This window comes from Nyctibius grandis, chromosome 1 (assembly GCF_013368605.1).
Source record: "Nyctibius grandis isolate bNycGra1 chromosome 1, bNycGra1.pri, whole genome shotgun sequence".
Lineage (NCBI taxonomy): Eukaryota > Metazoa > Chordata > Aves > Nyctibiiformes > Nyctibiidae > Nyctibius > Nyctibius grandis.
In genome coordinates this window covers 49,963,298-49,990,174 of record NC_090658.1, presented here as the reverse complement: position 1 = coordinate 49,990,174, position 26,877 = coordinate 49,963,298, and the positions used below count along the sequence as shown (strand labels likewise).

General features: G+C 40.1%; 1 protein-coding gene across 4 annotated transcripts; it reads right to left on the bottom strand.

The window, feature by feature from the left end:
• RNASET2 (ribonuclease T2) lies at nt 1–26,877 on the bottom strand. Of its 4 annotated transcripts, none has more exons than XM_068405764.1 (10): nt 26,634–26,877; nt 22,426–22,530; nt 18,760–18,826; nt 13,939–13,994; nt 12,967–13,024; nt 12,099–12,169; nt 6,304–6,417; nt 3,984–4,029; nt 3,698–3,772; nt 1–1,142 (listed from the first exon to the last, which is right to left on the bottom strand). In XM_068405764.1, exons 2-10 carry the CDS (start codon nt 22,512–22,514, stop codon nt 951–953), a joined length of 768 nt encoding a protein of 255 aa, XP_068261865.1. In that variant the 5' UTR covers nt 22,515–22,530; nt 26,634–26,877; the 3' UTR covers nt 1–950. The 4 variants fall into 4 exon arrangements, with proteins under 4 accessions (XP_068261865.1, XP_068261874.1, XP_068261883.1 ...); XM_068405773.1 differs by having other exon boundaries at nt 26,662–26,877; XM_068405782.1 differs by lacking the exon at nt 26,634–26,877 and adding an exon at nt 26,426–26,514.

Here is a 26,877-nt window from a genome sequence, read left to right as displayed (position 1 = left end):
TTTACTGTTTCACCTATAAAAAGCTGTTTATTGGAACAAAGTGATTACGTGACAATCTCATTTTTAAATAAAAGTACAGGCACTCACACTTCTGTGGTAATGCTAAATTTTCAAATACAATGAAAAATCAATAACAACACATTTCTAGGGCCTAACATTTTCCTATACTAGCAAGTTCTAAGACTGGTTGTTCTTAAAGACTGTATGGAGCTACTGTAGCAAAATCAATCAAATAGGTAAGGCTACAAATACGGTCTTCCGGGGTCCTTTAAGCAGAAGTGCCGAAACCTGATGAACGTTACTTCATTCACTACGAAATTACGTAACAGTTATAATCTTTGGTCTGCTGTGATCTCTGAGTGAGGAAAGATTTAATGCCTCAGAGGACGTGGCCTCTGTTCAGCACTTCTGGAGAGCAAATTTATACAAGGCAGTGGGTATTATGTCTGGGAAAGGACCCCCGGACAGGTCTCTAAGTTCTTTTTGTTTACAATGTTTTCTTCTCAAGAAACTGACATCTCATCTCAGAGAGACAAGCATCCTTTCAAAACAAAGAATGACTTAATTTCCCTGACTCACTGGCAAAAACCAAAAGTGGCTGAAGTGGCAGTCTTAACTGCAAGTGAAACTAAGAAGTCACAGTTTTCTTTTGAACATTGATTCAAACTATAAGCAAGCCAAAAAGTCCAGGCAAAGCTGTAAATCAGATTCTGATCCTATTAATATCAGAGCCACAATTCAATACTTCAGCCTGTGTAACTGGTATTACAATGTGGACCATTCTCCTTTAATGGCAAAAGAAGCGTGTTTTCCAGCAGAAATCTTCACAGCATGCCTGTGATATGGACAGGGCTTTGCAATATTGCCAAGTCAAGACTGCTTTCCAAGGCATAATGTTTAAGGGTTTGGGTTTTGTTGCTGTTTAAAAAGTTTTTCAAACTCCTATGGCTTCATTTGTGATCTTGGACCTCTGAAGGATAATAGGTTGGGAGAGTATCACTGCAGACAGACAGCTCCTCAGTTCCAAGCTTCAAGTCAGCCTGCATTGGGTCGGATTCACCCTTCAGCGCTGTGCAGTTTCTCAGCTGCAGTTCTTTGGTGAAGCAGAATTCAATCTGACCAATTGTTTGTGCTTTTTCACCCTAGAAACACAAGGGATGAGATCAGCTTGATGAGGAGAAGAAAATAAATCAATTCTTCAGATATATTGCCTTATCTATAGAATACAGTAGTGCTTATTTGTGTATTCGCCACTTGAAAAATGTGAAGGAGACAGGTACCAGAGGCATCCACTCTGAACAGCTTATAGTACATACTTGTCTTTAAGGAGGAAGCAGACAAGGAAACACATTTCAACAACATAATTCAGTAACTATTTGGGGAATCTAGGAGCCTAACTAGCAAGTCTCATTATGAAATGCTGCGACACAGATTATCTTAGTGTTTACCCAATCTGCACAGTACACAGAAGCTGTTCACCTTAATAATGAGCTCTGGCTGAACTATAAATATTGAAGGTCATGTGCGACCTGAAAGCTACCTTTCACCAACTCTTTTATAGTGGGATGGGAATTGAGGCAAAGAAAATTCTCCAAAAAGGAGAAGAGAAACTTGGTTTTATAATAGCTTTCACTGAAAAGAATACAGAAGCAAGATGTTAAAAGTAGCAGAAATGTCATTTTTGGACTACAGGACAGACTAGGAAGAAAAATATTGGCCATGAATAAGGCAGGCAGGCATGGAAGCCTTTCATGTGGGGAAGAAGATTATACGAAAACCCCCCAAAATGCTCAGGTGTGACAAAGTACATGTGGAAAAAAATTGGTTTCGAAACTACTAAGGAGGACAAAAATATATGTACGAGACAAAATTAACTGTGGAGGGTTTTTTTTGTTGTTGTTGGTTTGGTTTGGTTTTGGGGTTTTTTTTTGTTGTGAGGGGTTTTTTTGTTTGGTTTTGGGTTTTTTGTTGTTGGGGTTTTTTTGGGTTGTGGTGGTTTGTTTTGTTTTGTTTTTAAAGAAACCTAAGAATACAGCAAGCGTGTAATATGTTTTAAGCATCAAAGTACCCCCATAATGCACTTCAGGCATTGACAACGCTGGAACTCTGAAAAGGGCTATCTTTAAATAACTGGGGTGTACTTCTCCCTTTCTATTACCCATTAGCTTCAGCTGTTAAGCATAGGAGATACAACCTGTAAATTACTTTCACATAATTTGAGCAGTATCCCAATTGTACTAAAAGCAATGGCAGAACTACAGTGAACAGAGCTAGAAACTGGGGTTTGTTACCTCTGTATTTCTTCAACATCAAGAGGTGGGTGAGTGTGCAACCCACATTCAACTCATATTCTTTTGTTGCTTAAAGTAATGTAAAAATACACTTTAAAAATAATTGTAACTTAGAATTCTTTTTCACATGAAGAAACATCTGAGTATAAAAACCTCAGAGCACTACTAAAGCAAATGGGCTGACAGCACAGAAGCTATTAAACTCCAACAGCAACTGTATCTTGGCAAGTTTTCATAAAATTGTCATCTGTATATGGGCAGTAACTCTGTCAAGTGTTTTGTAGTAAACCATTTTTATCAAGCTGAGATAATAAGGAACCACTTGTAACAGGGAAAGCTGTCTTGTGTGTTTGCTCTTTTGCTTTCTTTTTGAATAAAAGCAGAGTAACCTAGCTGTAAAAAAGGAAAGAAACAGCTATGCAGCCTACCCATGTAATTGTTCAGCATACTATTTTGTTCCTTGAAAGGCACTTACGGTTCAGATATGGCGATCTGTATTCTACTCTATAGCACACTGTCTCTGCATACCGCATTCTCTACCACATCATCATTCACAGTACAATCGTTGGCAAGGAAAAGTAGGAAGAAATGGAAATTTTAGACACCATTGGCTCAAAAGGAAAGACTATAGTCATCCTGAACCACAGCGAAGCCCAAAATGCCTTTTTGTACCTCTTTAGGTAGGAGGTTTTGAGAACAACCTCAGAGACAAGCCTCTGAGCTGCTTTATTTCAGAAGGATTCTGTCCATTCAGTAACTACTTCATGCGGAACACGAGCCATGCTCAGTGAAGACTGCTGTTGACAGGCAGTACCCTTATCAAGGCCAACAGTCACTGGCTCCATTCAGCTCACTCTTGTTGGTTCTAGTAATTTGCTATATGGCAATTAAGCTTTAGCAGGAGGCGTGGAAAGTACTCAGCTACAGCAATACCTCTAGTGTGGTGGTTACAGCATTCATGCAAGAGATGCAGGTTTAAATCTTTTAAGACAAAGAAACCTTTAAAACCTAGCACTCCCACTCTCTGGGTAAGTATACTAACAGCAAAGTTACGAGGTAAAGAACGGACCCTTCCTCCACTAACAATATTTCTGCATTAAGAAAAGGCTGTGGCAACAGTAACATAAGCTGAACTCAGTGGTGCCAGTAGTAAGCACTGTTTTTATGAACTCACCTCCAAGAATTGAGCAATATCTAATCTGCAAAGAGATGTATACACAAGGAACACCCAGACCTAAGTTTCAACACGCTGAAGATTTTTCACTCTATTTTTGCTTTTGTTTTTTGATAAAAAGTGCTCTTTAAGAAAGAAAAAGTTGCTGGTTTTTTGTTTGGTGGGGTGTTTTTTTTGTTTGGCTTTTGGTTTTGGGGGGTTTGGGGAGTGTGTGTTTGTTTGGCTTTTTTACCTCTTCTGGAGGAAGACATTGGATCTTTGGCGTCACACCATAAAATCTTGTAAGAGCTTCCTTTATGGCAGTCATCTGAAAAATTAAAAAGTTTATATAAATTAATGTTACTAGCACATCTTCCAACAGCTCCCACACTTATTAAGTTCACAAAGAATTTTTGATAAAGCACAACCTTAAAGAATCATACAGTTAAAAATGATCACTTATTCTCTAGAAATTACTTGACTCCTGCGGAAAAAAAGTACAGGCACATGATTTTGTTTTACAAAAGATTGCCTCTTACCTCATAATATGAACTGCTTGGCTTTATCCCAGCTTTCAGGAGACAACTGAAACAAAGATAAAACTTTTCCGTGGTTTCTGTATGCAAACATAACTTTATAATCATTAGGTAAGCAGATAATCTTAGTGAAAACTTGGCAAGTGTTACAGTGACGGGGAGCAAGGGAAACTTGTCCTCCATCCTCTGCAAGGCCCAGAAAAGGTTCCCCTTTTCTGAAAGGTCACTTCCTATCCAATGCGGCAGGGTCAGGAAGAACTCTCTCCCTCACCTTAATCTGAGGAGCTGGGAGAGTTGAGTCTTCAGACACAGCTAGGGGAAAAGGCAATATGACTGTTATTTGCTGGACCTTCAGAATGCTCTGTTGAATGCCAGGTAGGGCATGCAGTTTAATTGCCTTCTTTTCCCTGTCTTGAGCCACACCTGTGCTCCGGCCACCTGGAGGGGATGGAGGCAGACTTGTGAGGCTGCTCTAGGCACTCTCATGTTCTAACACAGGGTGGGTGTGCTGGGGTGGGAGGCGCACAGCACACTGGGAGAGGGGTACGGTGAGTGGATCTGGGTCAACATCAACATCAGTGCAGTAATGTTTCCTAATGAATATGTTTTTGAAGAGGAAAGATTGTTCACATAAGTGAAACAAGGTAACTCTCAAGAACCTCTAGACTATATACCGCTTCCTTTAGATTCAGTCCTGATGGAAGTCCGAAGTCCACACTTCCAAGTTGACAAGAAGACTCAGGACCCAAGAGGTGCCGAGTCTTGAAGCCCCAGCTTCTTCCGTAAGGAGTGAAAATGTTCAGTATCTGGCAGGATTTAATCCATGAGTGCTGATAATACTCAACCCCTCCAAGGTCAGGTACTGCACAAGGGAGATTTAACCCAGTTGACTAAAGGTATAGCTGTTTGTCATAATCATTTGACACTGGATATAAGGAGGCCAATAAAATAGATGATGTTCTGTCATTCTTACAGTAGTCTGTATGATGTCCTCTTTTTAATAATTACCTTTCTGGAAACAATCTTTTAATCACTAACACTACTTTTTCTCATTCAAGTATAAATGAAGTACAATGAGAACATTAGCAGTCTTTATTCTTTTCAGTACAGATTAATTTAATTATGTTCATTTTTACAATGGAGAATATGCTCTGAGCAATTAATTTCAACATGTTTCAGCCTCTATTCTTTTTCGGTGTTGCACATGCTGATATAGGGTCACATAGTTGGTCACTGTGCCATCTGTAAAATGTTTTAGTCACACCATCACAGCTACTTAGGCAATTGACTTATCAGACATCATTAATTTTAACACTACATACGACATGCTTTTAAGCACTGTGTCTAGAAAAATCTGACTAAGTTTTACAAGACACCTATAAAAATAGGAGTAGGGGTGGAAGAAAGACATATTTCCTTTGTGCATATGCAAAGTGAATGAGACTTTGTTAGGAGATTACCTGGACAAGATGCTGACAGAACATGAACAGGATTTTTTTTTTTTTTAAAAGATATGTTTCTAGATACAAAAGAACTTATTTCCTGTCTCAGATACTGTTGTCTTACACAGAGAGACAATTCAGAGTCAACAAATCCGAGTCAAACATTCTCTCACCCATACCAAGCACTGATCAGGAAAGGACTCTGGCCTTCTGGCATTACCCACAGCCAGAACGCGTACATACAGTGCTTGGACAAGCCACAACATTCCCATCAAGATTTTGTATCTGGAATAGACAGTGCTTTGGAACCATGAGGAGGAATCAGCCCCTAGGACAAAGGAAGAGTGTCACACCAGGGTTGTTTGAAAGGATAGCAGAGGGCTGCCTGCAGCGATTGAACACCACCCTTCAGGACATCCTCTCTTGCTGTTACCTCTCAGCCTTTCCCCAGGATGTTCCGCACGATTTTGCCTGCAGCTTGTCCTTTCCTCTGAGCACAGCACTGTCTTTTCTAAAAAGAAGTGTTTGGGCCTCAGTATGACTCAGAAATTTGGGGGGCTTTGTCACTTGATTTGGAAGTTCACAGGTACCACAGCTTTTGGTAGCAAGACAAAGCCAATACAGCTTCTCAAAATTTACTGGCTCACTTTGTCTAAAATGATGCTGCGAAGAATGCTGCTGGCTTACCAGACTCTGAAGTGACCAGAGACATGCTTCTCAGAGTAGACAACCTTTCCTCTGAACTCCATTACTAAAAATAATTTATGCTAATACTCATTTCCCCTCTACCATCAGATTTTTAGACTCTTTTTTTACACTAGATTTGAAACTTTTAGAAACTGTTTGAAATAAGAGACAGACCACTGAGTTCATTTACATACCTGTTAAGATCAACATGCTGGTAGAGTTCTAAGGCTTTACCAAAGTATTTCTTCTGAGAATTAAGGACCTGAAGTGTGGCTGCACAAGTGCCATGTTTCTCCCACTCATGTTTCCTATAGCAGGAAAGTAAAATTTAAGTTTTAGAAAACATTATTTGCAGATATATGTGCTGCACAAGCTAGCCAGTATACCTAGAACAAGTATCTGAAAGGCTACATGTGTGAAGTAGGACACTGCACTTAAAAAAATACTGCACGTGTGAAAAGCAAAACCAAGAAAGATCACTCCTACCATTTCAATTACAGCAACATCCACATATTTTTTTAGCAGAATCATTTTGGACCTATCAGGAGAGTAAGGAAGAAGCCCAGTAAGTCCCTCACAGAATCACAGAATGGTTAAGGGTTGGAAGGGACCTCTGGAGATCATCTAGTCCAACCCCCTGCCAAAGCAGGTTCACCTAGAGCATGCTGCACAGGGTTGCATCCAGGCGGGTTTTGAATATCTCCAGAGAAGGAGACTCCACAACCTCCCTGGGCAGCCTCATTATGGTTTGTAACATCAGACTAAGAAAAAAATCTTTCAGACAATAAGTCGTGTTAAAAATATATAAATGAGTTGGCATTAACATTGACAGCTGCAAGACAGAGACTTTTCAAATTAATGTAAGAGCTGTAGAATGTAAAGGAGAGGATCTAATGGTTTGGATATTATTATGGACCTGGGACATTCAGAATCAGTATTCTGTTTCCCTATAAATTACGTACATGGATTTGTGCAAAAATCCCACCAAAGGGATAACACTCTTCTCCCCTCCCACCCCCACTATCAGCTCTTTTAAGATTGGACATTGCAAGGTGAGGAGATAAGACAGATATCGATGTGGAATAAACCATTACTTCATTCCAAAGGTCACTAAGAGAACTTTGTGTCACAAGACACAAAACTTTATCAAGCCAAAAGCACTGTTCAGGTGCTTCTTTAGATCAAGTTAGCCCAAACAGTTTGTGTGCTTGATTTTTTTAGCTGTCTCCTTTGAATCGGCTTGGTTTTCAAATAATTAAATGAAGAAATTTATGAAGTAAGTATGTATCATGTTCTTATGATACAAAGGTCTCTCAGTGTATTACAAGGAGATATTCGGAGGTCACAATGGCAAAAATTTGCCTAGAAAACAAGTATTTCTAAACTTTGTATAAGTTTAGTGAAGTCTTTTATGTTAAATGTACTTTCAAAGCACTAAAAATATTTCAGAACTGAAGACAGTAACACTTATTTTGGGTGGAACAATGAAACTGTACAAGCTGCTAAGACAAGACTGCTGCCTCAAATTTTACTTCGGCCTGTGGCAGTATTTTCATAGGCCTGATCTCAAGTCTTGCTTCTATACCACCGAGTCTTCTAATATCAAGGAACAGAGTGCAAAAGAAAGCAATTCTTGCCATTTTATGGCAGACAAACTCAAATAAGACAAAAAATGGGGCAAAGCTCAAAATATATTTCTATCAATTCTAAAGTCTATTGAAAGACTTAACGGTATAATCTTTAATAAAACCACCTGTGGATTTGGGGAGGTGGTGTATTTTTTTTATCTTTGTTTTCAAATTTTCATGAGCCACTTGTATTAAACAGATATCAATTCAGCAGATGTACACAAAAAGTTATCTAATCACAAACTGCTGCCACTACCACAGCATTCCCTGACTTTATGATGCCTTGAGTACCTCATAGAAAAGCAGAGAAGCACAAGGACAACTATTATTCACTTGAAAGCCTGCCTTTGAATCGTCCATTTGTATTGAAAACTTCAGATTTTTCTTAAGGAATGAAAACACTTTAAAAGAAATTGTGTTTGTATCTAGAGAAATTTGTACACTACTTCTGAACAGAGAATGAATAAAGCAACTGTGGTGTCAAGAGATTTGAGGCAGGGGAGAAGATACGTTACTAGAAGATTTTCGCTACATGTTCCCAAATTTAGCCTTGTAGAGAGTTCTCATCTTGGCTGTAACACACAACTCGACTGTATGTCAAGTGAATTTTTTACTGCCTGGAAGAGTCCACTTTACGTGGGCCAAAGACCAGTTTTCCCAACAAGGGATCTGAAACTACTCATGAGAAGAGAGACCACAATTTTAAAGAAAACAGGAGCTCTTTTAGGGGTAAAGTTAGCAAGAGATATTAAGCAGTTAACTTGGACCAGAAGTAGACAATAGTCAAATCCGAAGGGCTACTGGAACAGCAGTCAGCTGGAGGTAAGGCTTTGCATGTAGGATGACAATTTTTCTTCAGAGAATATAAGCATGCATGTGTGCAAACGTAAGTGTAAAGTGTTGTGCCTGTCTTTGGAAGGTTTTCAATAGTACTTGTATTTAAGTGTCCTGCTGTTTCCAGAAAGAAGGCAGAAACAGAGGGCCAAAGATCTGATGGTGTTCAAGAAGCCTGTTATTGCTAACATGGAACTGCTATTGGCGCGGTTTGGTCCAGTTCGCACTGATCGCAGGGCCCAGGCAATGGGGCTGTGGGGATCCCAAGTGAAAATACAGAGCTACCCACAGACAGTGCCCATGCACCATCAGCTGCAGCAAGCCAAGCATACACCAGGCCCAAGTTTTTTAATCAGCTCTGTGAGCTTCCAGAATGGAGAATTGCTTTAGAGTCACTACAAAACAATTACCAAAACTTTTGAGAGGACACTCTTGACAGTCTTACTTTTATTTTGCAGCACAGCCATGTGAAAAAAAAAAATTATGCAGATGATACAGCTAATTCTGGCCATTCAGCAAAGGCTTATGAAATTTCACCTTCACCTCTTCCATTTAAATGCAAACTGAAGCAGTTAGGAAATGATGGAGCTGCAGGTACCAGGGAATAACATAAAATAATTTATTTAGAAAGTAAAAGAATTAATGTCTCAGTGTTATTCACCGAGACACATTATCCTTCACCCAGACCACGATCAGACAAGGTAATTCTACTTGAGCCTCAGCTCACAGCTGGGTGGCATGTGCATACAGAATATAGCTGCCTGTATTCATGAAGGCCACCCATCCTTCTGCACCTCTCGTACCCATGAGCTAGGCAGTAGCACAAAGCACGTATGTTAGCTGTCAAGAACTTTGCTGAACGTTTTTTCCTCCTTGTAGGACGCAAGTACTTTGGCAGGCACACAGGAGTGGGCTTTACAGCACTAGATTGGGTTCCACTATATAACTTGTCCTTCTCCACCATCTTCTCTATGGTGCTGCTAAGAATAAATCTTACACTTGCATACCTCAAAGCTAAGTCTACAAAGGAAGTCTTAGGGGGCTGCAGAAATGGAAAGGAATGAAATTGGTACAACTCAGCAGTGTGGAAAGGAAGCTGAACCTCAAAGAGATCTTGCTTCCTGTTATGTACAAGGACAGAGTTCCGCCAAGCACAAAGTCATGCAGATGTGACAGACAAAGTCAGGAGCATATCAGGTGAATCAAAGGATTATAGAAACCACCCAGCTCAAAGACTGGCTCATTATTACAGTAGGAACAAAGAAGGTCTGTAAAGCACAGCTGCAAGTGCTGCCCACAAAACGAAGATTAGGGTCATCCAGCTGTCCTATAGGCTAATCACTGATTCTTTCTTCCATCTCATATGTATAAACTGATCCTGAAGGGAATTCTCTTGGTCTAGAAATTTTTATTTGGTCCAAAAAATTAACTACTATAAAACAGATGGTTTCAGTTAATAAATTTTGAGATACAAAGCACACATAACCTTTTGTCCTGTATTAAGGCATTCTATCCTGTCCAATTCAAACTCTTGAGTGGCAATTATCACAGTTTGTAAGTTAACAAGGCGAATAGAGGTGTACAATTATCTTTACAGAAGCACTCCCAGACATCATAAAATCACCAGGAAGATTCCTCACCTCCCCTTTTAAGCCAGGGCTACAGTTAGAGGTAAAGCCAGGTAGAAACATACTACACAATTATAGTAGTCTTGGAAAAGCGCTGATGTGATATGCTAAGCTATTCAATATCCATTTTCCTTGTCACTGTTCATGCTCTTTACCCAATTAAGATGCCTTTAGTCTACAACAGTGAAAATTGTGAATAGTCAGTTTTGCTTTGAGATTCTTATTTCTGCTGTATTGGGATTTTTACACTATAGAGATAATTTTTTTTTAATTTTGAAGTAAATACAGTATTTCAACTGAAGAGAGACATACAATAGGATCTTACTGGCTTTCAGCTGGCTTAAAAGCTTGCATTTACAAAATCTGCAATTAGGGCTGCCAATTATTGTGCACTTGTCACCTTACTGAAAGGGAGTGAATTACTCTGTCAATCAAAGCATTAGTTACAGTGTTATAACCTGATTTTTGTATTGCTTTTATGATATTTCTAATTATATTTTCAGGTATTGAAATAAGTACTATTTGCTAGCCTTGAACGGAAAGGGACAAGGTTTTGATAGTATCTGTTCATACCTGCTGCCTACCAAAATATCTGTTAGTAAAATAAGGACTGGTATGTGTCTGTTTTTATGAACAGGTAGGTGGTCAGGGCATGAGAGATGCTAGATTTATGACACATTTTTCTTATTCTAATTCCAGGAACAGTTTAAGGTTGCATAAACTTGTGCTACCACAGAAAGAAGCAGTCATGCTCTCCTCAGCACAGTGCAAGAACAGAGGAGTGGAGGGAGGAAAAAGTGAGACCACCACTTTTGACAGTTACAGGTAAGTTTAGGTCGCCATAAGACACTCGTGGAATCGGTTTAAGACTCTGAGGACACGTGTCTTCTGTAGAGCAAGGACAAGACTAGAAGAGATGCACATTCCCTTCAAAGCTTTTCCCTAGTGACACAGGGAGGAAACAGTCATCCAATCCAAAGGAAAACTTATGGGCACTTATAATTGAGATGGCTTTAAATGCTACTGCCTCTAGTGATGTGCTCTGCTTCTTATCTGATGTTACCGCTTTCACTGTAGAACTGGAAGAACAAATTGCATATCCATACCTTGGCTGATGCAGCTCATGGCTCAGCAGACTAACTTGAATGGCCACTGATTTGAGTTTAAAATAATGTACTCGAACTGAAGCCTGTGCAAACTCAAATACCACCCATACTGCTCTTTGGTCCAAGTGTCTGTTTATTCAGAAGCAAACAGAAACATGGAGAAGAAGGAAAACAGTAAGTACTGTTGTCAGGGGAGATCAAAATCTCCTTCTCCCTTCCCATCAGCCAGGTAGGTCCATCTCTAAATAAATTCGCAGATCTGATTTTAGGCTGCTAAGAAAGTAAGTAAAAAGAGAGAATTATGTAGAGAAGTGGCTAGGGTGATCCAATGCATCCTATTTTTCCATTTCCTCCTCTGTGAGAAAGCCCAAAAGGAAAGGCCTCTCACGGCCAGCAACACAGGGAAGCTAGCTAGGAAAACAGGCCTGGAGGCTGCTCTTGCAGCTAGCTGTGACATCCCAGGAGTGCTACTGCTATTCAGATTTAATGGGTCACCAGCAGCTGCTTCTCCTCCCTGGGCACAAAGGGAGGAAACACATTCTCTCTCTCTCTTTTTCACTAAGTTTCATTTCTCCAAAACCTCTGCCATAGCCTTCTCTTCAACAGCTGCATTTTGCAGGTGCTCTAACAAGAAAACAGATTTATTTTGTAAATGAGACTGACAAGACACACTGTTTTCAGTGGCCTCTTGGACACTGCTTCTCATGCACGTCTCACCTGAAGAATTACTAACTCAGATGGATTTTTTAAGAAAATAATATCCAAAATACTTTTGAGGTTTTTCTGTACTCACCAGAACTGGGTGCGATTCAAAGATGAATGAAGCACATCAGGCCAATAGTGTCTCATGTCTGACAAAAGATCCTAAAAATACCACAATTAATAAATGCACCTACAGTGTTGAAAAGCTATTTCTTACACTGCCTACATACATCGATACATTTTCTAGAACTGAAGCCTCATCTTTCACCATCCTCAGCTGAAACATTTTCTCGCAGAAAAGGTCTTTTTCCCCAATATTCTGAAAATGCTGTTGTTGTTGGATGTAACAGGTAGGTACAGCTATCTAAACATTGGAATGTACTAATCCTGACACACTGCCTCAAAGAAAGATTTTCCTTCAACTGCCCCTGCAGAAGTTGTTCAATCATGCAGCTTTTCACATTTGTCGGCTCAAGCCTCCTATCTCTGTTCACTACACATTTTTTTAATTAAAAAAAAAAAAAAAGAATAGAAAAGGACTAATGGCCTGGGAGAACACACACAGAAAAACGTACTCTGAACTCATTTTCTGTGTTCTAGCTTTGCAGTAGAAAATGGAAGAGAGAACACAGACTGACTGTAACCTCTTTTTCACAGGTACTTTTTGCCACTGCAGATCTACCACCTACATTCTCTAGTATTTTTAAGGAGGATGTGGCTGAATGCGTCAAACCACATGTCTACAAAATCAAACAGGAACAGCTGCTGATGAACACAAGCACTGCAACTTCAAGTAGTACCAGAAGCACCTAATGAATTTGTGGAGTCCTTAAAAGAACATACCTCTCAACAAATATTAACAGTGATACATTATAAACCACAGATTTTGTATATAGGATGTGCAAAAGTAATTGCACGCAGCTCTGCTTGGTACGACTGGTTCAGCTTTAAATAAATACCTTAATCTCGGTGACATTGAAATGCCATGTCCTATTACACTCTTCAGTTTTGTCAGGCCTAGGGAAGCAAAATAAAAGTGAAAAAAGATGTCTCGTAACTCACTAATGGTAACTAACAGCATTCCATTCTATATTGTTAGCCTGAATTTCAAATATGCAAGATTATAGCTAGAGATTTTATTTCAAAATGCAAGTAACCCATCAGCATCTACAGTATTTTAGAAGTAAAAATTCCAGACGTTATGGTCAAAACATTTCCCATTCAGAGGCTCTTCGTTAGGCCCTCCAGTCCCTCTGACTCTGTGTAAAAGACATACAGGGGGAGTAAATAACATGGAAGGGTCTTGCACATGATGTCACTAATGACACTGACCTCCTGAACCACTGCACCAAGTGATGATTCTGCAAGAATCACCAAGACACTTCCTGGAAATCGAAACACAGTGCTGTTGACCTTTCCAGTACGCGTAGCTTAAACTGCTGTACTGAATTTTTCCCTGTATTTGTCAGGAAAACCTTTGAATTGCTGCCATTAGCACCATTGTGTTGACTCCTTTGAAGCAAATTAGTTTTTTCTGTACTTTTGCAATGTTTGTGCTGAGTTAAGATACTTAAAGCCACAAGCAGTCACAAGACATTAACAAATTCTGTGTACTCAGGGAGAAAAAAAAAAAAGAGGGGAAACGATACTTCCCTTTCTGTTTGAGAACATTACTGATCTTATAAGGAGATGTATAAATAAAATGCTCATGTGGCAAGAGGATTTCAGGAGCTCAGCAAGTCATGAGATACAGAAGCGTATTTCAGTTTTATATCAAAACATAGGGTTTTGATTTCCAACCAAAAATGAAGGCTTTTGTTTCAAGGAACCATAAAAATGGATAGATTAAGCCCTCAAAAAAAGCACTAAACATCCTGGTACAAAACTTGATTTTTCCTTTTCAGGCTGAAATAAAAACACTATGATCATACCACAGTCCATGGATTGTCCAGTAGTCTGGAGGGTTTTGACAATCATTAGCGCTCATCTGTGGAAAATAAAAATACAGAATATTTGTTATATGTGTCCAGGGATAATGGTTTAGAGGAAAAAAATAAAAGCTCATTCACCAGTGGTCCAAGGCTCTAGCGAGACATGAGAACTTTTGCTTGCCCAAATCAGGAACTGGTGAACTCCAGTTACTTGATGCTGTCATGGATCATGTGCCACTTAGCAGAGATCAACTGGCATAAAAGTTTTGAAGCACACCAAGTGAATATCGGGGGACATCCTGAATAGGCAGTGTAAAAAGACAACAAAGGACAGGTTCTGAGGTAATAGAAAGCAGCCTGATCCATGCTAAATGAACGGAGCTAAATCTGCATTTATCATATTCCAGGTGACAGTTCTCTGTATTTTCCTCATCACTGGATCTTTTCAAGGAGTGCAAATCCATTAAAATAAAAAACATCAAAATAAACTATAACATTAGACAAGTACACAACCATCTTGAAGCATCCAGGAGTAGTTTTGTTGTTGTATTAAAAGGGAAAAATACAAAGAAGGGGTGAAATAGGTTGCTTATTCCAAGTAAAATGGTTAGAATATATTTTTAAAATATTTTGCCTTGAGGGACAAGGGAATGGAGAGAAGAGCAAAGACTATATACGTTCCTCCAAAAAAAAAAAAAAAAAGCCCCCAGTCAAAACTTTTGACAATGCAGGAGAAATAGCCTACACATTAATTATTGTTTAGAGCAGAGTACATATTCCTGAACAAAACCAAAAAAATCCATGTTCACACATCACAGAACACCATTACTGTATTTTCCCTGATTATTCTGCTTAGTAATTATGGCTCTTTTTAGTAAACACTTTTCGCCATTAAATAACAACCTCCTCAGACCTTCTTTCCTCATAATAATAGCTTTCCTTTTCAGGTCTGCATCCTGTCTTAATTATGCCACAATGCCTTTTATGTGATGCCAGAGCAAGAGCAGAGTGTAGAGAAGAGCAGAGAGAGGCCTGTAATCTCACTAATTGCCTTCCACACGCCACAGGCCAGTGGCAGAAAAACTCCAAGCTCTGCAAGACTTGCTTGTTCTGTGCCCATTTCCTTCATCTCCTCTCTTGCCACCAATAATAGAAGCAATTAAACTCAGCAACAGCTTTTGTTCTGAAAGGAATATTTTCAACAAACACACAGTGCAAACGCCTAAACAATATTGCTCCTGTCATGACACAAGTTCTGTGGAGCTGAAAGAGTTCAGCTATCCAGCCCAAAATACAGCAAATTAATAGCCAGCAGCATCATCCCCTGAAAAACAACCTGACAGCTAACCAGCTTGCTCAGCCAAGGGTGGTAACAAGAACAGTGCAATTGTGCTCCTTATCCAATCTTTAACTGCAGTTCTCAGATGTGCTAAAGGAAAGCCCAGAGTATTATAAATTTGGAATCGGTTCTCCCCTGTCACGGCACTAACCTTATTAGCAGTTTCTTCCACACATTTCATCAGGCTCTTCGTGTTATACTTTGTGCTGGTAGAACTGTGAGGTCAATGCAACCTACAACACATTAGTTCACACTTTGCATGCTTTGGCCAGCCTCATTCATCCTCCTTTTTAATTCTAGCCATAGTATTTTTCCAATGTGACATGAATTAGCCACATGAAGTTCAATACATTGCACCACAGGCACAATTTATTAAGCGAATATTAAATTCATGATCACTTGAGGTCTGTGAATTTGGCTTGGATATCTTTGTGGAAGACAGTCACTTTTGGTCAATTATATGGTACTGGAATTTCTAATCATATGATGAGAAAGAACATCTCTCTTCCTCTTTCACTGCAGCAGTCAGTAGTTAAGTCCTGGGGTTCTTATTGCTTCCATGATACTCACTGTCTTATTTTAATAGGTTAGTTTAGAAGATATGGTTACAAAACACTTACTTTCCAGTATTAAAAAGCACCAGCTGAACACATACAGTTTAAAGCACAGGAAGAGCTGGGAGATGTGTATTCTCAAATTTCTGGCATGCTGAACTGCGCCCACTAAATTTTAACAAAGGCCTTTCAGGCTTCCAAAGCCTGAAAAACTTAAGACAGATATTCAAAACAGGTAGGAATTAAGATGTAGGTCATTCACACACATATCCAGAACACAGTATGTAGCAAAGTAGTCTATAATTAGGTTCCTTTATATAGGAAACAAACTAATAAGTACTCACAAAAAGCAGTGTCTCAAAGGTTTTTTACATAAATGATATAATGAATTTTGCAGTTTCCTTCACCCAGCTATTTTTCCTTTCAATATCACGTCAACAGTTTTAAACTGAAGAATGACATTAAAAATATTTCCTCCCTGAAATAACATAGCAATCATATAAACACACTGAAGATGCAGAAGAATCTACATACTTAAAAAAAGCCCACAGCTGAATTTGGGAACTCCTCTTACGTTAACATTAGCAAAAAGAAAGCTGTTATGGGAGTACAGTTGAGATTCTGTTTCTTCATATGACTCAGTGATGTGAAACTGGGCAAAAAGTCACTTAATATGATTTTAATTTCACTTTTTCTTCACTCCTTTGCAATGCTTCTGTCCACTTCTTACCACAGAAGATCATAAGGAATCAACAAAGTGTAAGAAAGCCTACATTTGCTGATGCTTAATACCTTCAACTATTCATTACAATTTCACTGTAAGTTTATAAAGGTTGTTTGTCAATTTAGCAATAGCACTACCCTGGAATTAAGAGCAGTGGCCAGCATGAACTGTTTGCGTCTCATTCATGTAAGCAAGGGTTTGCACTGCTACTGACTCCGAACGCCCGCTTGTGCCAGGCACTACAAACTCCCGAACACCAACATCTCTGCTTGAAGTCAGTAACAGTGATGTTTACTCAACAGAAAATCAGACAGAAATTGCATCAAATCTGCCCTTATTACCCCTCAAAAACAGGCAAACAAATAAAAAACAGAACAGTGGCCACTCCTTAGTCTCAGTCACGCACATCTGAGTTTTGCTATTGATACTTCCTCTCCACATTTAACTAATGTAAATACATCTACTTTTTGTCAGAAATTTATGCAGTATGTGACTTTTGCTGCTACTGCTTCTATATGTATTTCCAGAAATAGGAATGAGAAATAAAAAAGTACCTAAAGCACAAAATAATAAGACTGTAATATTGTAATAAACCTCAGTCTCCCAGAATCAGGACCTTTTTGGCTTCAGAGACATTTGCCTGAAACTGATGCTTCTCTATTATCCACAGGGTTCTTCATCCTTGTGTCAGTAAATCTGATCAAGTCTTCCATTTTGAAGTACAGCATATTTTTAACTTAGCTGTATGAGAATAGGCCTTCAAGTACTTCCAGCATAGCAAAAATATTCTACTTACCAGTTGGTAGTAGGTATTTAAAAGCAAAAGGGATGCAAGTAGTACACCTCTTAGCTGTGCTTTTGTCCTGGTTTGGCCTAAACCAGGCCGATTTTCCTTTCAGTGATTTTTACTTTCAGCTAAGTCTCCTCTAAGTAACTGCACTTTCTGAAACTAACTGCATGTTGTGCAGACAGTGTCTGCTTCCAGGACTGATAACGCTCGAAGTTTGTAGTTATCGCTGAGGCACTGGTAGGGATGTTGTGCAGTAAGGCTCTTGCTGTACTTAGTCTTAGAGAAATCAAGGTCACTGCTGAATTCCTCACTGCTTACGAGTAAAGAGCCGAAGGGGGGTCGCAGCTGCAGGGGGGAGCAGACAGGGCAGGTGACCCAAAATTGACCAACGAGGGTATTCCATCCCATACACGTCATTCTCGGTATAAAGCGGGGGGATCACGAGGGTCTCGCCCTCTTTCTGCTATGGCCGGTGTCCAAGGAGGACTCCATCTGTTTTTCTGCTGCCCCCGATCCCGATCCGTGCATCCCTGAATCCAGCTCTTGACCGTCGCTAGGCCCAGCCTGGGCCTTCCCGGAGCCTGCCCTGCAGTGCCGGTGGTGACGTGGCTGACTTCAGGGGAGCTCAGTCTTGGTTTTGTATATATATTTGTATATATTTGATTATTTCTATTATTATTATTATACTCTTTTCCATTATTATAGTTTATTAAAACTGTTTTAACTTTCCAACCCGGAAGTCTCTCTCCCTTTTCCCTTTCCCTTTCCCTTTGGAGGGAGGGGCGGGGTGGGGGGGATAACAGAGAGCATCTGCCGCAGGTTTAATAGCCGGCCCAGCTTTAAACCGTGACAGCTTTCGACAGACATATGTTAGAAGGTTGGGTTCATTTTTGGTTCCCACCCCGCAAATACAGAAATGCTCAGAGACACCTGCCGTAACAGCTTTATAGCTTTTTCCTGAATGAATCTATATTTGATGACTTATCATTAAAACGCTGGAGCCAACATTACAAAGCTAAAACTTGTTGTGCAGCAGACAGTTCAAGTAGTAATCTGCTGTTTCAGTCAGACAAGGTAGGCAAGTCTCCTTACAGAGTCTGGTGAAAGTCTAGGACTAAGTTTACAACTAACAAGACATCACAAAATATATAACAAGCAATTAAGGCTTAATGTACTCTATGTCCTACACAGACTATTATATCTGCAACATACCCTAATCCTGTCTTATTCACTGCTGCTCTGGAGTGCAGGGGAAGTAGCAAAAGTTGCACCAAGACTGGCAAAAGCCTTTATAAAGATATAAGGGCATAAGCAAGATTAAATGCTTGATGGGCTTCTTTCATTCTGTTTTCAAACATTTATGGTCCAAGGCTACCTTTGTCAGGATAAAAGAGAACAAAACACAAAATCTCACCTTACATACAGTCACTGGCCAATGATGAGCAAGATACAGCTTTTTCCAGGTATGAGGGTGGCTGTCACTGGAGAAAGACAGACAAACCTATTTTTCCTCAAGTATTTTTAAAAGAGCAACACCTTCAGCCTGCAGAACAATGCTTACTAGTATAACGCATTGATTTTAGAGTTGGTTATTATTTATAGCTTCTATCGCAATATTTGAGAACTCCAAATACAGCAGGACCAAACTGATAAATCACATAGAAACACCGTATTTAGAACCTGCTAATACCCCCCCATTGTTAAACAAATTCCACTCCTGGCATCCTATCTCCATATGCTTTCCATTTCTTAAATATGAAAGAAACATGTTGTTCTATTTTATATTTAGGAGAGTGCTTACTGGCAAGCTTTTACAATAACAATTAAAAAAAAAAAGATATCTTTGTTTAGGATGTTAAGAATCTTCTAATTCTTCTTAATGGGTATATTAGCTGAAAAGAAAGTATACAACATTCTTGGAACTCTAACTACTCTTCTAATAAAGAAAGACTACAACCAACCACAAGCAATATAGTTGACACTGCATGAGATGCAACTTGATCTTGCAAGTGTCTCCAACCTTTTAGACCCCCCCAAAAAAAATCAGATTGTAAAGTAAAAACCATAAATCTCAAAAATGCTGACTTTATCATTTTATAGACATTTAATTTAAACACTACATTTTAAAAATGCTTAATATAAATTAAGTAATTTTAAAACATTTAATAAATAATCAAACTGTGGCACAATCTTAATGTTACCTAAAGAAGAACTAAAGAAGGAATATCCCACATTTTACACAAACACTTGTGTTTCAAAGCCTCTTAGAATAAATAAATCTCTAACTCACAGAGGCATCAGTACTATCTTATTCCTGTGCAGGGGGAAAAAAAAAAAAAAAAAAGAAAAAAGATTAAAAATTTTGTATAAAAAGTGTTGGAAGCCTATATCATGTCTTTGCCACTTCTACACAGGCATTTGCCAACAGTTTGGAGCAAACTTATTCTGGATAAACTAGAAGTAGATTAAAAGACTGTTGCTTCAGATACTACAGCAGATATATTTAGCTATTAAGCAACCACACTAAGTGATTAAATAGAACAGCAAGCAGGGAAAAATCAAGAAAACCAGAACTGTACATTGTTCAAACTGGCAGTACGATATGCAGTACTGTCAAAATAAACTGTTATTCTCTGGCAGCTAATAGTCACATGTCCTTCATTAGTGCTTGCCAGAGGTTATATTAAAAAAAAAAATGAGAAAGCTAATTCTTCTCAACCTGAGGAAGTAGGGATGCTCCCACATTATATCACTTCTCAGTTTTTTCCTTAGTTTTGCTACTTTGCAATGGCCACATTTTCTCTTAAGCATTCACATATACTTGTGGTTTTTAAATAATTTAGCAGAATAGCTCTGGAAAAAAGCAAGCATAGCCACAATGAAAACTATTAACACCTCTCTCTAACTGGTCTTTACTGCTGCTGTGGAAACCTGAACAGAAGAAATCCCCAATACTGTAAAGCAGTTAGCTTCCTTGCTTTAAAAAATCCTTGCTTAGAAAAATACTATCTTTCATCTGTATTTGAAACAGCAGCTGAACTTCTGCAACAATCATGCCAAAACAAGTTCTCCTAGAACACACTTTTTGGCTAAGAATAGGTCAGAAAATTTTAGTTATTAAATAGAGCAAGTTTTATAAACTTAAGCTCAGAAATGGAATCCAAGGAAAGCCACTTTCAATACCTATCCAGCTTCAGGGTACTTCCCCTTTTTTTGACCTGAGTTATCCTGCCCCGTGCAGTTCAGCACTGTGACTCTAGAGCTGCCTCTGCAGCCAAGCCATAGTCCAAGTCCTGGGGATTCGAGATACCTCAGCATAGTGTCTAAGGTACCAACCAGCTGCAATGTAGCCATTATATGAAGTTCAGCACTGAACTGAGCACCCTTAACCATTCTCTTGCTAAAACATTGAAAGAAAGGAGAGAAGTTTATTCCCTAATATAATGCAATAGGAATTTGAGCTTTTACCAGAGAGAGTGGTGGTCAATGGGACAGAGTCCAGTTGGAGGCCTGTGTCTAGCGGAGTCCCTCAAGGGTCGGTACTGGGACCAGTACTATTCAATATATTCATTAATGACTTGGATGAGGGAATAGAGTGCACTGTCAGCAAGTTCGCTGATGACACAAAACTGGGAGGAGTGGCTGACGCGCCGGAAGGCTGCGCAGCCTTTCAGAGAGACCTAGACAGGCTGGAGAGTTCAGCGGGGAGAAATTTAATGAAATATAACAAGGGCAAGTGTAGAGTCCTGCATCTGGGCAAGAACAACCCCAGGTATGAGTACAAGTTGGGGACAGACCTGTTGGAGAGCAGCGTAGGGGAAAGGGACCTGGGGGTCCTAGTGGACAGCAGGATGACCATGAGCCAGCAGTGTGCCCTTGTGGCCAAGAAGGCCAATGGCATCCTGAGGTATATTAGAAGGGGTGTGGTTAGCAGGTGAAGAGAGGTTCTCCTCCCCCTCTACTCTGCCCTGGTGAGGCCGCATCTGGAATATTGTGTCCAGTTCTGGGCCCCTCAGTTCAAGAAGGACAGGGAACTGCTAGAGAGAGTCCAGCGCAGAGCCACGAAGATGATTAAGGGGGTGGAACATCTCCCTTATGAGGAGAGGCTGAGGCAGCTGGGTCTCTTTAGCTTAGAGAAGAGGAGACTGAGGGGTGACCTCATTAATGTTTATAAATATGTAAAGGGCAAGTGTCATGAGGATGGAGCCAGGCTCTTCTCAGTGACATCCCTTGACAGGACAAGGGGCAATGGGTGCAAGCTGGAACACAGGAGGTTCCGCATAAATATGAGGAAAAACTTCTTTATGGTGAGGGTGACCGAACACTGGAACAGGCTGCCCAGAGAGGTTGTGGAGTCTCCTTCTCTGGAGACATTCAAAACCCGCCTGGACGCGTTCCTGTGTGATATGGTCTAGGCAATTCTGCCCCGGCAGGGGGATTGGACTAGATGATCTTTCGAGGTCCCTTCCAATCCCTAACATTCTGTGATTCTGTGATTCTGTGAAAGGTGTGATTTGGGGCATGGGTTCCCCCACGGCCCATTGGTATTCAAGCTCAGATTCTGTCAAGTGCAACAACCACCAAAAGGCTGCGCTGCATTGATACAGCCCCAGCTGGGATGCTGTATGAAAAGGAATTTAAAATTAATGGAACAGAAAATAGCAAGGAAAAAAAAAGGTATTAAAAAAAGTATACAGTGTAACGGTGCAATTCATGCCATAGGGATGACTCCAGTTTTTTGTTATGGGTTCCAAAATTATTTCTGATTTTTGTCATTACTACATCACAAGTCTAAATGATTCATTTGAAGCAAGATTGCAAAGTTTTTAAATGCAAGGAATGTAATTTAAGTTTCCCTTTTTTTTCAAGCTGACACATTAATAATGTAAAGCTTTTCTTAGGCATGACCTCCACTCTCTCGGTTAATGTAGATGTCTCATTTTACCAGTCCCCTAAGGGAAGAATAACACATCAAAAACAGCACATAATAAAACAAGAAAATTTATACTCATAAGTTAAACTATTATGCTCTGCACTTAAGAAAGAACTGTCAGAGACTTCTTCTTAAAGCATAACTTACCTTTGAGTAAATTTATCTGAAGTACACCAACAACATAATGCCATGGAAAACCAACCCAGAATCCAATAGTGCAGCTTTGTAGGCTCCATTTTGTTAATCAAACAGCTGTAAAAAGGTATTAAAAGAAGAAATCTGTTACTCATCCAATGTACTAAATTGGAAGTGTTAAAATGCAGAAAAACACAACTATCTCAGAAACAGCAGGTAATACCAACTCTAGAGTACATTTACAACCACGGGTAAAATGAGGATCTCTTTCGAGGCTGTGTCTGATTCCTCAGCTTGTATGCTAATTTTCATAAACTAATGGCATCAAAGATGAGATCACAGTTTCTTTTTTTTCTCTTTACCTGCACACAGGCCCAATAGAGACACTTTCCAATAAACAGAGATACATAAATCTTCTACGCAACCATACTGTATGTAAGACTCTACTTGTGGTCAGCTCAAATGCCCAAAGTGATTCATTAAAGAAACTTTGAACTTAACGTTGAATGTTCATGTTGGATTGACTAAGGCTGATATTAGAAACTCACTGGAAGTGAAGTATGATGTCCAAGGATGAAATTGTCACTAAATGCCAGTCAACTACTAAACTGATGTTAAAAAAAACGCTGCTAAAACCAGATTAGTTTCTGTTCTCCTTATAAACCTGAGACAGCCTCTATGAAACCACACATGATCTGCCTACTACCTCGTGAACCCTAGAAATCAGGGGAGAAAAACACAAATCAACTTAACTTTCACCAACAGGAGGACTTTCACTTGGCACATGTCAAAAAACCCCAGCTGCCTCCTGTATCAGCCAGCCATTTCACAGCATTTCAAATGTTATCTCCTAGATGCTAGAAATAGATGTACATGCATGTATTTACATGCAATTATTAACGCCTCACCAAACCTACTTTCCAACTTTCTCATTTTGAAAACCCTAAAAAAAAGCACTACAAGATACTGTGTGTAACCTATATGCCCCTTCTAAGATCGCTCACTACACAAGTCATATTCTTTTTTCTATTAAGATTTTAAAATGAATCCTTTCTTGTAACAGTCACATAAAGCCCGTTTTGACACCAGTAAAGACATTGCCGATTCAACCATTAAGGCTAACTTCAGGAAATTCAGTGTAATTCTGATCCACAGCTCATTATAAATGAGAGTCCATTTTCCCACCATTATGGTGTGGCTCCGGACTCAGCCTGCAGGCCCCCCCAAGACACCCTACCCTGCAGTTCTGCAAACGCCGTGGCAGAGCTGATGTACGCAGGAGGCAGCCTCCCAGCTTGCAAAACGTGTTGAGATTTCAAAACTGGCGAGGGGTTTGGGCAACAGCTGCAAAAGTTAACCAGCTAGATTTATTACAAGGTTTTGCTAAATTGTGAAGAAACTACGGCCTTTAAGCTCTTCATCTGTCTTATCTGTTAATGTCTCTCTAATTCGTCATGGACATATTACCAAGGTAAACAGCTTGGCCTAATAGAACATATTACTAGATAAATCTTAGCTGGCAACTGTTAATTTAATTATCTGGTTTCTTAAAAAAGGCCTGAAGGATTACCAAGCAAGACGACCACAAAACATTTCAAATAATTTGGAGTGTGCTACTTGTATACAAAAGCAATAGATAATGTAGAACTAATCTTTATCAAAAGCTAGCTAAAGCAAGATGTACATCTTGTATCAAAGAAATTTATATATTCACATAACGTACAAAAAATTGCAAATAAGTAACTAACTGCCAGGTATCCAATTTCCCCAAGAGTTCTGCATTTAAAGTGATCTCAAGTCTCATCACTTGAATGGTAGGAATTAATGATGTGAGATTCAACCTTATAGATCTGTTCATGATTTCCTCTGCTGTTATTTTCAACTGATAACCAACAAGCAAGATTTTATTTTTTCTGCATGATAAACTATCTACCCAAGACAAAGCATTGAGAGATGTAAGGAGTCTTCAGGTAAGATTCTGCCCTACCTATAAAAATCATTTTTCTTCAGAGAGCAGAAAGTACCATTTAAAAGACGATAATGTCACACACCATCACCCAAAAAAGCTGCACTGTACAAGGGTCTAGAAAAACATCTTAAGGAAGTCATTATGGAAGAAAAATAAGCCAGCAAATGTTACGGCATTTCTTTTGCAAACTGGTATGACTTAACATGGCAGGCACAAAGAAACATTTTTTTCCAGTGACTAAGTTACAAAAAAGCATAAAGGCAATTATCTCTCTTTCTCATTGGACTCTTAAGTTTGATCAAATAATGACCAGACACAGAAGGGGGCTTCAAAAAATGCTGCTATCAGAGACGAGGAATGTACTGATTTATTCTCCATATTGCTCTGCACCCTGGAACCGGAACATAGGGACAACAGAGACCATAATCAGATCTGGAAGCCCCTGATCTGTAACTTTTACGTAACAAATTATTTTTTTTTTCCACTGATAAACAATACATAAAGACAATATTGCAGCTATCATGACACTATTATGACAGACTGATTTACTCAAATTGACCTTTTATTTGTCTGTGACATTGATGGTGGGAAGTGAAAAGCGCATGTCTCACCTGAAAAGCACACAAATGATGCACATTTGAGGAAATACAGATCCAAATAAAAACTGTATTAACAGCTAAGATGTATGAAGCATATCCAATTTGCATAAAAATTGCTTCTGTTTACTAAAAATTACACTGGATTACTAATTCCACGAATATAAGAAAGAGGAGATTAACAAATCTTACAGCAATTCTACTGTAATAGGAAGAAACAGGGATTTCATATTATGAAAGTTAGTTTTAAAAAAAGTCGTAGAGTGTGTGTGTGTGTGTGTGTGTCTGTCTGTCTGTCTGTCAGTAACCACGCCAGCACAAGGTCACTTTCAACTACGTTAGCATTACTATCGTTTGAATTCTAATATACCATGTTGAGGGGGCTCCAACACAGCACATGCTTCTTTCGGACACTAGCAATTATTTACCAGTATCCTACTGCCTTATTTTCTTTTTTTTTGCTTTTAACAACTAGCTTGACTAATAAATCCCACACATACAAAATTTCCTCATTTACACTTCAGGCATATAGACTTAGAAAACAGAGAAGAGGCTCCAGAAGAGCACTTAAGCATTAGCGAGAGGACTCCCACGGCTAACAGCATAGCACGCGTGCAGGTAAGTGTCGACAACAACGGCCAGAGGAGAATTAGGGCAGGTAGCCTGGCATCTAAAAGCACAAAAATGAACACCTAAGGTTTTGGTGCAGTCTCAAACAAGGCAGTGCACACTACCTCTGCCACGAGTCAGACAGCCAAATTACAAAACTGTGCACCCGAAACATTAATTTAATTTATAACAACGCTCTTAGCTCTGGCAAATTTTAACTCCACAGCCCTCTCTCTCCCAGCTCACCGTTCTTCCCAAGCCTGAGTGCCGCCTAACTACAAAAAGCACCTTAAAGATTTTCAGATGCAATACTCACATCCCCTGACACAGCAAGTTTTTTAGCAGAACTTTCTCCCTACTTCTCTCACAAAGGACAATTCAAAGCAGAACTTGTGCAGCAGTGGTTTTAGGGTGAGCCTGGCAGGAGCTCTGTGCTGGGCTCCAAGCTGTGCTTTCGTCGGCTTCCTGGAGAAGTCTTGAGCAAGACGGCACTTTGCTTTCCTCACGCACAAATTAACGTATTGCTTTACTTTTAGCACAGTGTTGTAAGATTTAACTTCCTGACACCATAAAGCAAGCACTTGCTCCAGATGAACAATCGTCACATTACAAGGGTGTTTTTATAAACCGTAAAGAATACAACAGAGTAGAGAACTCGAAGCAGGATGCCTGCAAGTGACATAAGATGCCAAAGCTGATGACCAGTATACAGAGGAAAACTATAAACAGCGTTTTTCCAGCTCTGGGAAATGCTGCAATTTCTTTGGCGGACTTTCAATTTTCTTCACAGGGAATTTAAGGCATAACAAACGAAACTTCATACGGTTTGAGCCCTCACCGGTCCTGCAGACCCCACCTAACTTCCTCCAAGTCAGTACCGTCACTGGAGGCGGCAGGCAGAGAAGGTCACACGGCAGCACCTCGGGCAGGCCGAACGCTCCCTCCCTCCTGCGCGACCGCTGCCATCGCAGCGCGGCCACACGCGGGTCGAGGCGCGGGAAGGGGGCGCAGCAGGGACGCCGGAGCAGGGAGCTTTCAAACCTCACCTCCGCTGCCTCGGACCCGAGACCTCACCTCAGCCCGCCGCTGCTTGGCCCTGCCCGGGACCCGCGTTCCCTTCCGCCCGCTCCGCCGGCCCTGCCCCGCAGGAGCTCCCCCGCGGCCCGGGCCTCTCTCTAGGGCCAGGCTCAGCGCTGCGCACGGACGCCCTCCCGGCAGGGCTGACTTCGCACAGCCCCGCCTCGGAGCAGCCTGCGGGCAGGAGGGCGGGCCTGCCCCGCGGGGCGGTGG

Coding starts and splice junctions, on each gene's coding strand:
- RNASET2 (XM_068405764.1), bottom strand. CDS start 22,514: ATGGAGCCTACAAAGCTGCACTATTGGATTCTGGGTTGGTTTTCCATG. Junction 13,025..13,938: donor TGGACAATCCATGGACTGTG/GTATGATCATAG, acceptor TTGCTTCCCTAG/GCCTGACAAAACTGAAGAGT. Junction 1,143..3,697: donor AATGTCTTCCTCCAGAAGAG/GTAAAAAAGCCA, acceptor TTGTGTTTCTAG/GGTGAAAAAGCACAAACAAT.